This window comes from Protopterus annectens, chromosome 17.part0, assembly GCF_019279795.1.
Source record: "Protopterus annectens isolate FY-2018-M chromosome 17.part0, PAN1.0, whole genome shotgun sequence".
Classification (NCBI taxonomy): domain Eukaryota; kingdom Metazoa; phylum Chordata; order Ceratodontiformes; family Protopteridae; genus Protopterus; species Protopterus annectens.
In genome coordinates, this window is record NC_056751.1 from 703,045,262 (window position 1) to 703,061,662 (window position 16,401).

A 16,401-nucleotide genomic window follows, 5' to 3' on the forward strand; every position below is an offset into this window, starting at 1 on the left:
CATGATCAGAGAAGTCTTTAAGGACCAGCAGATCTTGTCTTTTTACCAGCTGGTTTAGTTTGCATTGTAGAACTGGCCTTGTGGATTTCCCCCCCTAGGTTTTCTCATCTCATTTGAGTTCTTTGCTGAAAAACTATACTGATATTTTAACTGATAAAACTGCAGTCACCACAAACAGAATGTAAACATATGTAATTTATAATACACAGACTAAGTCTCAATCATTACTGTAAGTAGTTACAAGGGGTTGAGGAAGCTTTTCACTCATACTAACCCAAAGTCTAATCTGCTTCTCAACTTCACATGTTCTAAAGTGATAAACATTTGTAAAAAAACACTGCAAACACATATAAAAATAGTCCAGGAAAACAATATACTGGTAAGCTTCTGTTTCCATAAACATTAGATCATTATGTATACCTGAAAAAAAAGTATAAAACGAAGAGTCTGTTAATAATTAAAATACATTCATATGACCTAAGCAAGTCAAAACACTGACCATGTCATGATGTAGATAAATATGATTTTTCCAAATAAAATGAAAGTAACTGCTGTTTATACACAGAGAAAACCATGCACAACTATATATTTGCAGTGTGATTTCAGATTCTAAAGGCTAAGTTCTGTTTTCAGTGAAAATTTCTTATTAATTCTGCTGTTATTATATACATTAAATTTGCTACTTGGATACTTTAATAGCACTTTATTTCTCTCTGTTATAGTTTGATTTCCTGTGAAACATGACATAAACATTCAAGCATCCTGTTAGATTCTTAATCTTTCATTGAGCATGTAAAGCTGTAGTGAATCAGTTTCCTATAATGCTTATTGAAACTCTTAAAAATTCTCTGTATTCTTTGTATTCTTAATTGCTAACATATTCTTCTAACTTGGATAATGTAAAATGATATCCCAAACAATTACTTTCGGAGGAAATGATCTCAAATCTTCCTCTATGATAAGTTAGTTCGAATCCAAATACCAATGTTTCTTTTTCTGTCCTATAAAAATGAGAGCAACTTCTCAGTGACAGTTTCTTTTTAACTGGTGCCACTTGTTCCATGTATGAGACATGCAGATACTTATTTACACAAGAGGTAAAACTCCCCACAAATAAAATGGTCAGTGAACACCTCCCTACCTCCACCAGGATGAACATTGAAGTGCTAATTTCTTTACTGACATGTCCCCTACTTTTGCTGGACCTTATACCTCTCAACTGCCCAGATATTAGCAGTATGTAAGGTTTTGCTTCATATTTTTGATCTGTTCTTCATAAAATTTGACACTTTCTGGCAAATCACTTAAAACTGAAGTCACTACATAATGACATATGTTTGAATTTCAGACTTTGTACCCTTCAGAAAATGCATGTTAATGCAAATCCTGTTATTCTAGCAACTTTCTAAGTTTCTAAGAGCAATATCTAAAATCTGTCCCTATTTTGGGCCTTTGTCCCCCCATTACTTTATGCTTTGTCCAGATTTGTTGCGCTAAGAAGTTGAGAGGTATGCTGGACCTGCATCTTGAGTTACTACACCATATATGTGGAGTCACATGACACTTGTTATGAGGAAGCAAGTTAATAACTCATCTGCTAAATTCATCCTAAAAACCAAATAAGAATATAGTGGAAAAGGCCTCATAACTGGTGACTCTGTTTAGATATACTAATTGCACTCACAAAATTAGATAGAGATAGAGAGTCATGCTATCCTACCTCCACTGGAGCTATGATTGGGTACATAACTAATACTATTGAGAGTGATTTTCACTTTGTAACTGTGTCTTTCAAAATCTATGTTACTAGATGCTCATCTCTTGTGCTACAGAGGGTTATGTCTGACGTTGTGCTGTCATATACCTAAACTGGTAAATTCTTTGCAGTTCGTGTCCTGCCTTCATGAGACTGGCACCTAAATATCTCGAAAATATTACTAGCTTCAGCAAATGATATAGATCATTGGTTTTAATCTAGGATGATCCAGTGCCTTTTCACTTGGAAGGAAATATGAGGCTCAGATGTACTTTGTAAGGGGTTATATACATTTGTCAAAAGGGGTTAGGGTACTGAATAGACAGTCGTCATCCCTACCTCAGTGCCTTTTGTATGCATGGTCAAATTAATAGACATCTTTATCCTAACACCGCGGAGTATATTAAAGTCAACAACTGTATCCTAAATAAAAAATAATAATAACTTGGGTCCATAGTTTGATTACATGGTCATATACAACATTAGACCACTCCTTTTTGACATCTTTTTCTCAGATGTCACATCTGACTGTAGCGTTTTTCTTATCAAATATTCACATAACTACAGAATTGGAAGCATTGTCTTTAACTGTACTAACACAACCTCCCTTCAAGTGGCAGTTAGCATTCCACAAGAATTGTGAAGTTGAAATGTGGTTCAAAAAATGTAGTCTTCTGGCATTTGACAAAAACCCTCTCATTAGTTTTTTGCACTACTGATGGACAACAATTAAAAGTTAACAAATAATAAAAGACCTTGGAGTCGGTATAAATGATCTTTCTTATGATACACACTTACAACTGCTACCATCCACAGTGTATCTTGAGTTGCCCATGTAATCCACTGTGGGGTTGGGAGCCATTCCAGGGAAATAATTGTCCCTCCTGCATGCAATTTTTATCATCCAAGTTATGGAATATGGTGCTCTGTTGTGTAACATACTTGTACAACATGTGGCACAATTGGAAAAGGTACAAGGAATCCTCATAAAGAGAACTGAAAGCTTTTAGGCTTGTCTTATAGGTAGTCAAAGACTACTGCAGCTGTCTTCTTTTTGTATCTTAGAGGAGACATGTGGCTCACATACAGAGCATTGAAGAACCCCTTACTGTTTGAAACCCTTTACTCAAAATACCCACTGTTGACCTGAACAGAAGATGCTTGACTTCTATAAAATTTAATATTAACCATACTGTGAAATATGGCTTCATATATCAAAAACTCCACTCCTGTGGAATCGACTTCCCCTTTCATTTAAACTCAGCCCATCAATCCATTCTTTCAATAAGGAACTTAATAACCATGTGGGCCCATACCTCTCAACCTCTCAGTGCAAGAAATCTGGACAAAGCCAAAAGAATGGGGGGACGAAGGCCCAAAAATAGGTGCAGAATTTAAATATTGCTCCTATAAACTTAGAAAGATGCTAGAGTAACAGGTTTGGTATTATTATGTATTTTCTGATGGTGATAAATTCTGAAACTCAAATGTCTGTCATTATTTAATGTTATTTAGTGACTTCAATCTTTAATGATTTGCCAGAAAACCACACATTTTATGAGTAACAGACCAAAATTTTAAGGCAAAAGTTGGACATTCTGTGAAAATTTGTACAGCTGAGAGGTATGGTGGGCACCCATAAGTTTCAATGTGGTATCTGAGGCATCAGGCACTTCAGTGGCCAGTAGTCCTTGAGCTTATTCGTCAAATCTGTGCACCTAGCTGAAGTTCTGTCTGTACCATGTGACAAAATCTAGTGAAGGAGGCAAAGTCCACAAACTGCAGTTCTGAAAATGTTTTTTCATAATTAGTGGCTCTGCTGTCTTATTGTAGTCGTGTGAGCCATGCTTCACATTTACCAGGTAATTTCTTATTTCCTCAGTACTATGAATCCTGAACTTACTAAATATAAGTAAGGTGGTGTGATGGTGATGACCTCCACATGGGAGGCAAGGAGGTGCAAGGGGTCTTCCACTGCAAAAAATGTTTTATGTGATTTGTTATTATCTGAAGTTTCATCTACTTACACGTGGGATCATTCCTCAATGAGTTTCACTCATTTAGTTTGTTTGCTAAGAGTATTCTGTTTTGGGAGATTATAGAACAGTGTTCTGAAGTGCCCCTTCATTATGAACACAAGCATTATTTCAATCAAACGTGCTGCATCTAGAAAAAAGCATGAGAAGGGCTAGATAACGGATTATTGAATATATCACTGATACTCGAAAAATAAAATTAATACTGTGGTAGAGCATATGCAACCCAATGAATATATATTTGTTTCAAGTTCTGTATGTGGATAATAAAGTATAGGACATAGACATTTAAATAACTTACCCCTAATGAAAGCTTGTGACAGATTATTTTGTGTATATGTAATAATAAGTGAAATTGATGAGAAGTGTTCACTAAAACCAAAACTGAAACATAATTAGATTGCAGTTTTTATCGTTGTGTAGCCTTATATTTGTGTGAAAGTGTTAGTTGTTCTACTTTGGTTAATAAGATTTTTTTTTTTATTTTGTGAGCAGGTTTTAATGTCGTAGGATCATGTGAATATATTGTGTTTTAAAAATGCTTAAGTTTGTATATGTGTGTGTGCATGTGTGTGTGTACAAATATCTGATGAAGTTTAGTTGAATCAAAGCTCCAGTAAATAGCTTGCATTGACCTTTTGCAATTTCATATTTCTTTTCTATTTGATCATTGGCAGTCTGTGTAAGCAAAGTGTAGACATGTTTAGCTGGACGCAGAAACATTTTCTGTGCTGCTTAAAGTAGTTATGGAATACACATCCTTTGAACACTGCCCTAGCACAAGCACAGCACAGAAAGACCAGCAGAAGACCTTATCTACTGTGATATTAGCTACTGATTTGAAAACCTTAGTATTATGTGAGTATATCTGTTGCAATTCATAGTTCATGTTCAGAATGCAAGCCATCCACTACAGAACAACATGGTGCACCAGTCTAACAGCCCGACTTTACTCGTACGTGAGCAGCAGCAGTTCTCATCTACTGTCTTCAGAACTGTGTTCTGTTTTAAATCTGTTTTTTTTTCATTGACTGACACCATCAGCTTTTCAACTTAAACATTTCCACAGATCTTATATGTTTGTAAGAAAGAACAAGACCAACAAATATCTCATTTCAAATAAATTATATTCTTTACACAATTCAGTGCATTTCAGTTGGTTCTGTGCATTTTAATTCTATCTTTATGGTTAGTTATTTTGTGAGTGTCCATGCAAATTCTGTTTGCTTTGTGCTACCATGTCTGTTGTTTGTCTGCAAGGATGTTGTTTGCATATGTAAGAGTGGACTTTTTATCATTTATACAAGACACTTTAAAGTTAAGGACACAGTCATAAACAGCAAAACTGAAGGTGGCATTGACATTTCAAAATGAAATACATAATGTCATTTGTCATTTGACAGCAAAGTCTGTAGAGAAATACATGACTTTATTCCAGATGACAGCATGGACACCCTTCCATCCATTTATGTTTTTGAACAAAACAGATTATTAAGTTAGAAAAATAGTGTGGGTCAGCATGCAAAGCTTAACTTCAGATGGCAATCCTGAGACAGTGCGTGCACTTTGGAGTATAAAAGGGCAGTGTTTGAAATTATCCTTGTCTTCAAATGAAACACATCAGGGAAGAAAGGTATAACTGCACATGGGTGAGCTGCAAGATCTTATTGTAGTCAAGGTGCTGGTGCAGGGTTGTTTTGTGTGCATGTGTGGGTCTGATTGGCTGCCTGCCAAAGAAAACTTAGGTCTGGAGGGAAGTCTTGCATTCAGCATGCTGGGGAGCAGGTAACAAGGTGAGGAGGCAGACACAGGCAGTGGTGCTAAAGGACAGTTGCACTTAGGAAACCGGATCCTTCTTCTTTTTCTGGAACCTGCGGAACTGACCCTGGATAGCAAGAGCCGCCTTCTCTGTTTCTGGTGCTTTTAGGTCAATGTCCACTTCTTCTTCTTCCATCTTTGCTGGGGTCTCCACTTTTTCTGCATGGGAACAAAATGTTTCAGTAAAATATTAAAGAAAGGCATACTAAACACATAGCAGTATTAGTATGTAATTTATCACTCTATGTGCTTGTCTTGTTTTGACTAATTTTAAGTGGAACAGCTTGATTTGTTTATAGCCTCATTATTACCATGTGCTTTGATAACTGAATATCTGCAGGAAGGGCAAAGGGATGTTATCTGAGCAACACTAGTGCAAAAGACGGAAATATAAAAAATGCTGTTCTTGCTTCAGAGGGGTGTTTTGATGATCAGACTAAATGTCTCTCGCTCAGATGTACAGCAACCTTGAAGTTATCATAGTTACTAAAGTGAGGGTAAGAGGATTGTCCCCTTAACTGTGCCTTTATTTTACTCTGTGGAAGGTGAGACTTTCAATGTTGCGTAGAAATCTCAGATTTCGCACTAACGTGCTTAGGCACTTGACTACTTTTGTTACTTTTTGAAAACATCTCTTTGTTCATATTCAAACAACATTCTGCTGCATCCAGTCATAAAAAATTATATTAGAAAAGCACACTTACTATAATGAATACCACATATAAAAGCATACAAGACACTCCAGAAGTAATAGCAAAATGTATTTACATAATAAATACCAAATCCATAGCATTTCTAACATGCTTTTTCTTCATTGACAATTAATATTGCATTGCATTTAGTTTATTCTAATATCCATCATCTATGACAAAAATGTCATGATCTAAACAATCTAATTAACTTATTAAAAATGTGTGCACTGTATACTTTAAATGTTTTTCTGCTGAAATCTTTTAGTGCATAATTATGTGATTTAAACAGCCAATTGCATTCAACTTTGTAGTCCTTGAAAAAAAAAATCTCCTCTTTCCATATTATTAAAATGTATTATTTTTATATCAGTTTCAAAACTGATTGAGGAAAACTTTATCACATAATATAGTGCTTCTAATGTCATCAGTCTAATTTGCCATTTGCAATCTTGCCTGCAAAAGTGAAGTACTGAAATTACCGTGACATCTTTCTTATATGAAGTTTCCAATACTTGACATATTAAAATATGCAGACAACATAATATTTGTCAGTGCATTATTAAAATAAGATTTAATGACCATTAAATGTTTTATAGTAAAATCAGTGTCCTTTATGTTTTGCCAGAATAAAATCAAATGCATTTCATTTAGCAAAATATATAATGTTCATAGTTTTGCAGTCTACTTATTATTAAAACATACCAATGACCTGTCTCTATGTTCAGAGATAGCAGTAATGGGAATTTAATTGCAAGCAGTACAATGCCTTCATTTTATGGCAAGTCTTTCACATGCTGCATATCTTCTGAACTGAAGAACAAGGGATTCTTGATTTCTGCCTCAGCTACTTTCAGAGTCACATTGCAACTTTATTACTCACTGCTTCTATATATTAACAGCAAGTAAGCCATCATCAATAAAATACAAACATTTTTTTATACAGGCTTAAAGTATGCAGTTTGAAATTAAGGAATTACATTCTTTGTAAGGCAAATAACTGCATGTTAATAGGATGCTACCAGCATTCCTATTTTTTTCCAGTCATCTATTTTTTTAACAAAATATAAAATAGCACTCTTTCTAAGAGCAGACAGACGTACAACAGAGCCAATGATTATGAATGAGAAAACAAATAAAGAAAAATCCAGAGTGTTAGATTGAGTATATTTTGAAAAAAAAAAAAAAAAACAGTAAATGAAAACTTGCAAATGTTAATAAACAACTCCCAAAGGAGAGTGCTATTTCATATATGAATATTGACAGTATGATCTGAAACTTTAAAAAAGCAGATTTCAAATGCAATAATCTGTGCATGCTCAGTAATTGCAACACAGTAAGGACATTGAAAATATCATTAAAAATAATTGGTAAGTAATTTTAAGTAATTGAAAAGTAGCGAAAGCAGTGGGCAAAACATTTTTTCTTGCAGAAGAGTTGCTAATCTGATGTAATGGTTTAACAATAAGAAGTTTAAAGGTATACTGTATGTGAAAGAGGTATGTTTCAGTGTAGACATTGTATTAATCTGTGTTATACAACTCCCCCCCATTAATATTCAAAAACGTGCACGCTGATTGGTCAGCGTGCACGTTGTAAATCAGAGTTATAGTAATGGAAAAAGGTCCGGTCGCCCGGACGTTTTCCATTACTATAACTCTTTTTTCTCGCTGTTTTGCTATGTTAAATGAATTTAACATAGTCAGACAGCTTTAAAAAAAGCAACAAGAGATTCTCCGTTGCTTTTTTAAAGCTGTATCGCTATGTTAAACCCATTTAACATAGCAAAACAGTTTGTAAAAAGCAACGGAGATCTTGCTTTCTCCGTTGCTTTTTTCAAAACTGTCTCGCTATGTTAAATGGGTTTAACATACCAAGACAGCTTTAAAAAAAGCAACAGAGATTCTCCATTGCTTTTTTTAAAGCTGTCTCGCTATGTTAAACCCATTTAACATAGCGAAAACAGTTTGTAAAAAGCAACAGAGATCTTGCTTTCTCCGTTGCTTTTGCCCACAGTTCTGATGTACTGTGTAGGCATACGCATGCACAGTACATCAGAATTGCCGCAGAATACCAGACAGCTGTGGAAGGGCAGCAAGGAGGCATTATACAATGCCGTAAGAAAAGTAATTATTTTTTTTCTTAAATAATGTCATTGTATAATAGCAATAACCCACTTCTGGGTGTAGGTAATGCTGGATTTACCCACGGTTGGCTTTGTTTGGCCACTCGGGCTTCGCCCTCATGACCAAACCACGCTAACTGTGGGTAAATCCAGCATTACCCACACCCAGGTGTGGGTTATTGCTATAATATTATTCACATTACAAATCTGTCTAAACATCCAGAGATCAATGGTACATTTTAAAAAGTTAAACAGTCTATAAAATTTGAATGTTATATATTCACCTAAATGTGAATTTAATTGTTTTTCTGTTGTCAAAACACAATTGATACTCTGTAAGTGTATTAGACAACATGTAGTAATCATTAAAGAATATTATTTTAGTAATGCTCAGAAAAAAACAATATGATACCTGTAATTGCAAGGATAGTTTAAGATTTCAAGTATTGGAACATTTAGATAAGGAAAGGCACTGTGATTAGTTCAGTAATTTATTTCTCCAGAGAGAATATAAATGGATAATGAGACTGAATGCATGTAAAGGTATAGAATTAAATCATAAAAAGGTGCCTTAAATTAGGTTTGAAAGCTTGATGCAAAATATATTTTAATGATATAAAATGATGAGAAGTAAATGTCTGAGTACTTGAATGTAATTAGCTGTTTAAATCACGTAACTGTGCATTACAGGATTTTAATGGAATTGTATTTAAGATATACATGGACGTCGGGCTGGCAACTCGGCACCGTAAAAATCCACTGCCAATCATCCACTGCAATCCCTGTCTGGGAAAAGCCAAAAGACATTACTTACTTTTACTGTATTTAAGATATACATGATTTTAATGAGGAAGCAGATTGGTTGTTTTAGGTCATGTGATTTTTTTTTCTAACAAACTGACTATAGTATTTAAACAGTATATGATGTAATAATTTTCTGACAAAGAATGAAAGTGTCTGAAATGTTATAGATTTGGCATTTATTAAATACATAGTTTCTTTGTAGCTCTGGTATGTTGTGTTCTCTTTTGTTTGAAGATAGAATATAATAATGTAGCAACCAAGACTATGCTGCTGATAAACATTGAAAGCATCATCTCTGCAGCTGTGGTGCATCCTATAATCTTTTACAACATCCATGGATGGTAATTAGGTCAGGTCTTATAAAAATCCTGACCAGCTGATTGGCTAGCCATTGCTTTTGCCGTTATATTGATATGATGCTAGGCATTACTCTCATCTATCCATTCACTCACAGACTTGCTACTAAATGTGTCATATAATATTGCTAATTATTACATTTTAAATGATAGATTCAATAAAGTTTTTTTTTCAGAAAAAAATGCTCAAATAATTACTAACACTCATAAACATATATACTAAGAACAGTACAATCCAATTAGTTGTGAAATCATCATTCCCTTTACAAAGGAGTATGTTTAAATCTAGGTTAGTCCCATAAAAGAGCTTTACACTGCAGTATAAAGTTTTATCTTCTTACTGAACCATAATCCCGCTTTATTTTCTTTCAAAATGACCATCTTCTTGAGGTAATCTCTTTATTAGTATAACATTATAGGAAATTCTAAACAGTAGATCTCCATTCTGAATCCCAGGCAGCATCAGATGATATCTAGGAAACCATAGTATCTTATGCAGAAAAGGCCAATCTAAGGTCATCTTTTAGTTGGGTACCCATCTTCCTACTAGGTGTGCCAAATAAATGGTTGTCACATGACATAATATCAAAGCTTTTATGCTCTTTCTTCCCATAAGCTAAAGTATTTACTGATAGCCTGGGTAATGTTAAAGAATCCCCCATTGTAGGGGATAAACTGCTATAAGATTAGTGCCTTATGGGAATAGTATCCCATGGCTGGTATCCAAAGACAGATAAACAGATAATGCCAGCAATAAAAGACAAACTAAGAGCATGAGTTAGACAAATAAATGATGTGACTTCCCTTCTAAAATGATGCAAAATCAACAGTAAACATCCAATTCAGCCTTAAGGCAACCTTTTCATTTCGAATAGGCACCCAAGGCTATCTTCATATATAATCATGTGGAACCCAGTAGAGTCCTATGTTATATTTCACTTTTCTAGCAAATAAACCTGTTGTGAATAGGAATTTACACTAAAATGGGAAGAATGCCCTTTCAAATCATCTTATTTGACCCTATATTTCAAACATCACTTAAGATGCATCCCACTGAAAGCAGTTATGGCATAAACCAGTAATGCCCATTTCAGTAGCACTTGGAAATACCATTTCACTATGTATTTCATAGGTACACTTCTTAAATTATGAAATATGTATTTCTCAGTGAGAATGTTATCCTCTCCTCAGTACTCTTTTATTGATAAAGTTCTTTAAGCTCTTTATTTAACTGTAAACTCTTTATCGGTAATTGCACTCTTCAGGGAATGGATGGTAATTATGCATAACAATCTCCATATTGTGAGGGAGCATTTCAACATTATAGTGTGTCAATTGAAACTATTTATAGAAACATCTTATTATTGGTAAATGTTTGAAAATTAGAAAATTGTAAAGATTAACAAATAACAGGCTAGCCCTTTTATTGCAGAGAGGTCAGAATGCATAGGATGTAAAGAAACAATTCAGAATGACCACATAATCCTGAAGAAAATCCAACCAATCCTTGTCTTTCACAGGATCATATCATGTAGAGCTAAGCAATTAACGTTTCTCTTTATTTCCTCAAACACTTTAATTGTCAGGTCACTTTCTTTAAGTCTATTACTGAAAAACTCTCCATTGTCAGTTTGTCTACTGTAAAGGACACCATACGCATGGGAACAGTACCTTAAAAGTAGCTGGGTAAAGCAATTTAGACTTCAAACATTTGAATTTACATATACACATGAACCTTGCAAATTATTTCCCTTTTAGCAGCCAGATGTGAGTAGTCATTAACAAAAATCACTTTCTGGTCATATGCAGAGTAAACATTACCTAATGTACAGCCCATCCCTTAGTGTTACAGATCTGCATTCTCACCAGCCATTTTGCCAGGTTGCCAGATCATTCCACAAACTTAACTTTTATATAAACCACACATCCTAACCCTTCCTCTCTTTCTGGCAATCCTATCACACACAACTTCCTTTCTTTCACTTGCTTTATCCCCCACTGTAGCATCTTAGAGATAAAGACTGTTAACTTTACTTGAGACTGAATATGTTTTTTCAACGTATTTTCCACCACAGTGGCAAATGACATTCTTTTGATCTGGAATAAAATTTTCATTACGTTCAGCTGCATCTACGTTTGCCATGAATCTTGATAACGTGTTATTCACTTTTCCTAGTTCCAATACAGCTTCCAGTTCTACTTCCACTGTTGCTTCTAGGGCTTTAGTGTCAAGGTTCTCTTCTGGTCCATAAGTTCCATCCCTCCCACCACCATCATACTTGTCTAGTTGATACGTATCACTTAAGAAATAGGCAAACATATGTTAAAAGAAAACAAACCATATTAACATTTTTCCATTTGCATCATTATACATAACATACCTTTTCTTGGTAGCTATCATAAGTCCATTACATAACTTGCTACCATACTTCTCAACCTGTTAGAGCAAGAAATCAGTACAAATCCATAAATAATGGGAGGACAAAGACCCAAAAATATGGACAATTTTTAAATATCACTCTTACAAACTTAGAAAGTTGATAAAATAACAGGTTTTGCATTAGCATGAATTTTCTAAAAGGTAATGAAGTCTGAAACTCAAATGTTTGTCATTATTTTTATGACTTCAACCCTCAATGATTTGTCAATGGTTTACTAGAAAACCACAATTTTATGAGAAACAGAGCAAAAAATATGAAGCAAAAATCTGGACATTCTGTAAAAATCTGTACAGTTGAGATGTAAGCTTGCTGCGCCTCTACCTTCCGTTAAACCTCACTCCTCCTCCTGAACATTTTTCTACATGTATAGTTCCCACAAATCCCATTTATGTATACGTAGTGCAGTCGATACTTTATCATAGTTAGGCACTCAAGACTGACTACTACCAATAATAAAAATGTACCAATTTCCTTCATATGCCAGCTCAGTACAGTTTATTCTGACTCCATTCAAAAATAATACCTTTAAACATAATTTTGTCAACTTCCAGTTCATAGAGACTGGGGAAGATGCCTTACTTCAACAAGGACTGTGAGGTATCCTCTTTGTTTCAGTTGATCAGTTGGTGTATACTTTTCTAAGTCATGTGAAAAGACTCAGTAGGTGGGCTAAGACCTCAGTCACTGAGCTACATTAACTTGGAATAGTATCTCTGAAAGGTTACTTCCTATTACTTGAACAGATGCCTGATATGACATGGTTGAATAAGGGATCTATATTACCTTATCGAAAAACCTAGTTATCAAACGCCTGTTCGCCGACCAATAAACAGTGAACTGTCATGTCTTCAAATGGCCATTACAGTAAACGTTTTCCTAGGGGAAACAAATGGCTTGGCCAGCCAAAAACGAGACAACATTTCAAACCCTTCAAAGTGGGGGGCTGTGCTCCCCCACCCCCTAACTAAATATACCAATTCTAAGATCGCACTACAGAGGGGAAAAGGGCAAATTCTGACAATGGACAAGTGATTTTTTTTTCCCCTAGGAAAAAATTCACTGAAGTGGCCATTTGAAGATGTGAGAGTTCGTTGTTTACTGGTCAGTGAACAGGAATTCGCTGACTAGATTTTTTGATAAGGTAATATAGACCATTGAATAAGACCTTGACACATTTGTTATGCAAATGATACACACAGCTGCATGGATTAATTCCCTTATTCTCATTTTTTTTCTTTTTGTCTGGATAACTGATTTTTTTTCTGTGTGTGGTTTTTCAGTCTCTGCCTGTGTACTGTCTAGGGGAGTACCGACATAAAGGTGAGAGACAGGTGGAGGAGGCCTTCATCTAGGCAGCATTGGGGCTATTTGTTCTCTTGTTAACATGCATCAGTGCAAGCAGTTATGGCAATTCTACTTGAGATCCTAACCCCACCCCTGGTGGCTGACATGTGTGCCCACATTACCAGGCAGGCCTGCAAATGAGGACTATTAAAACTGGCTTGTTAGCCAAGTTTGCATTCCTGGTTAATGGTCACAACTTTGTCACCTACAAGCCTCCACATGTTGATCATCTGACAGCCATTCACTCCTACTCCCTCTGCCCTTCTCTTCCAGTGCCTAAGCCATATTTGAACTCGGGTCATCTGAGTCATAGGCAGGACTTTATTCATCTATGTCACAGGGTTTGTCTCAAATGAAAAATATTTTGAGAAGTGCAAAGTGATCATTTTGACAATTAATTTTTTTGGATTTACATTTGTTTCCTTTGTCTCTGTATCACTGTAATATACATTTGCGTTATTACAGCTATACTGCTCGGCTGTTTTGATATTTGCCTTTAGATTTACCCTTGTTATACCTAGCTTCAGAATATTCTTAATAAGTTTAGAACTGTTTTTGGTAAACAAATTGTTAAAACTCACAAGATGGGCCTTGGTATTCTTGAACATGGGGAGCAGAGGTGCACATGTGTCTTGTGCAATATGTTCAGTAGGACATTGGGGACTACAGCAATCCCACATGAATCTTAGTTATCCATTTGTCTGCATTTCCCTCATCTTGTTCATAGGTAAATATAGACAATCAGTCTGCAGACTATTACCTACCTACCCAATAACTAGACAATGACCAAAAGTGAAAATCAAACCCTGTATCTTGTGCTTGTGAGACAAACACCGTAACCATTAAGCCAACCCCCAACATATTGTTTTGTTGAATAACATACAGGATGCATACTAGTTGTTCATGTGCTTGGGATACGTGGCAGTATGTTATAACATACAGTACTGGGAAACATAAGAAATAAAGCTAAGCATTCAGGCATTCCAGGTTTAGAAATGCTCTATTAGGTTTTGCATATAACAAAACAAAGTGCATTTAACATTCAGCCTGCGTAAGTGATGGTGAAGTAAACTGAATGGTACTCTTTCAGTGTCCTGCAGACTGTATTCTGTAGGAAATATTTCAACTTTGCACATTATAACAGGAGCCAAGTAAGTCAGTTTAGTTGCACAGTATACCTTGCCTAATAGCTATGTGCAGATACATGGGAAGGCACATGGTACATATCTAAGCTGCCTTAAACTGGCGCACCATAGTCTGCCATCCCAACTTCCTATACTTCATAAAGAACTAAACAAAAAAAGCTGGACTCCTTTCTGTTTTTTTTTTTTTTTTTTTTTGTGAAGTCTTTCATAAAGAACTCACAGGCAGTTGCCATGATGGCAGGTCAGAGTTCATTACTATATTATGGTAATGAGGGGTCTTGTGTTATGCAAGTGCCTATTGGTAGGTGATCAACAGTATTACTGGGAAGGGGGGAATGGAACAGAGTTAGTAGTAACAGCAGGTTTGCCTACCCCACAGTGGACTTTGTTGTGGTTAGGGTTTTTTTTCTACAATGCAACTGAGTTTTTTTTTTTAACTGAACTGCTGTGTGCTTCATCTATGTCTTCTGAGCAGCATAGTAGCGAGGGACAGAGTACAGTGCTATTAATACTATGTGGTTGACTTCCCACAGATTATCCTACTGTCAGATCTGACCCTTTCAGTTTATAAATGTTATAAAATTGGGGGGAGTTCATTTGCTTATGTACACAAGCAGTCAGGCACTTTAGTCTTGAGAGTGCTGGAAGCTTAGAAGCATGAAAACAGAGCATTTGAACCACATTTTGTAGTCTCATCTTCTGTATACCTGGTCTTTAAAGCTCCTCCCAGTCTCATCTTCTGTATACTTGGCCCTAGAAGCTCCTCCCAGTGTCATCTTCTGTATACCTGGCACTAGAACTCCTCTCAGCCTCATCTCCTCTGCTAATCTTACTGGTTACTGACAATAAAACTGGGAGGAACCTTACATAGACTGTCAGTGTCCTGTGAAATCATCTTAAAATGTGTGTGTTCCTCATTGCTGTCTTGTCTGTCTTTGAATTGCCTTATAATTAGTTGTAGTTAATTGCTAGATTTGTTTCTAGTACCTTTTTGCTTGTGGCTAACTAAAGTGTTTTTACATTAAGAAGGATGGTCCTGCAATTCTAGTGGTAGAAGAGAGGCTGTCTAGTCAGTCTGAGTTGGGATATACACAGTTAGGCTTAAGTGAGACTTACTTGTAGTTAGTTGCTTGATTTGTTTCAGATAGCTTTTCACTTCTGGCTAACTAAAGTTTGCCTTGACTTTGAGAAGACAGGGACTGCAATTATAGTGGGAGTAGAAATGTAACCTTTTCTGACTGACTTGGGAAACACACAGCGAGGCTTAAAGTGAGATTGTTTCATCGGCCAGACTGTTTTTTAGGGACTTAGTTGTTTGGTGTCAATTTGCACTTGAGAGGTACTTTGCTGTGCTTTTATATTAAGAAGTTCCAGGATCATCCTTCTTTTGACAGAAGCCATTTAGCTGGTCTCTCTGAGTTGGGAAGTACTCCAGGGTGTTCAAAGTGTAATTATTTATTGGTCACAGGGCACGGGAGTTAGTTTTCTTGCAACTGTTCACCACATAGTGGCATTTAACAGTACCTTGTATAGCAGCAAACCTATAAAATTAATACTTGAATTTAAAATGTAGTACAAAAAGCCTTTGCGTGGAGCTAAGCTCAGGGCAACTAGTTACCACATCAAACACCACTAATCAGATAATAACCCTACCTAACACCTAGCACTAACCCTGGAAACAACTTTGGTGACCCCTGTAAAACCAAGTCCCTGTACCATAATAGCCCAAATCAAACGTGGGTCCTGACAACATGGATTTTCAATTTGCATATGTCTCTGCAGCCAGCTTGGTAGATAAGCACATTCTGAGAAAATATATGTACTCAGACAACCTTTTGATCTTTAAAGAAACTAACACTGTATGTGAGAGATGTACATTTTACAACC

General features: G+C 35.8%; 1 protein-coding gene across 1 annotated transcript in view; it reads right to left on the bottom strand.

The window, feature by feature from the left end:
* Window positions 1-4,902: 4,902 nt before the first annotated feature.
* The window catches only part of PCP4L1 (Purkinje cell protein 4 like 1), a 703,528-nt gene continuing 692,029 nt past the window's right edge, over window positions 4,903-16,401 (bottom strand). The window contains exon 3 of the mRNA XM_044059438.1: window positions 4,903-5,769. Within this exon, the coding sequence (XP_043915373.1) occupies window positions 5,630-5,769 (140 nt within the window). The 3' untranslated portion in view covers window positions 4,903-5,629. The remainder of the gene's footprint in view (window positions 5,770-16,401) is intronic.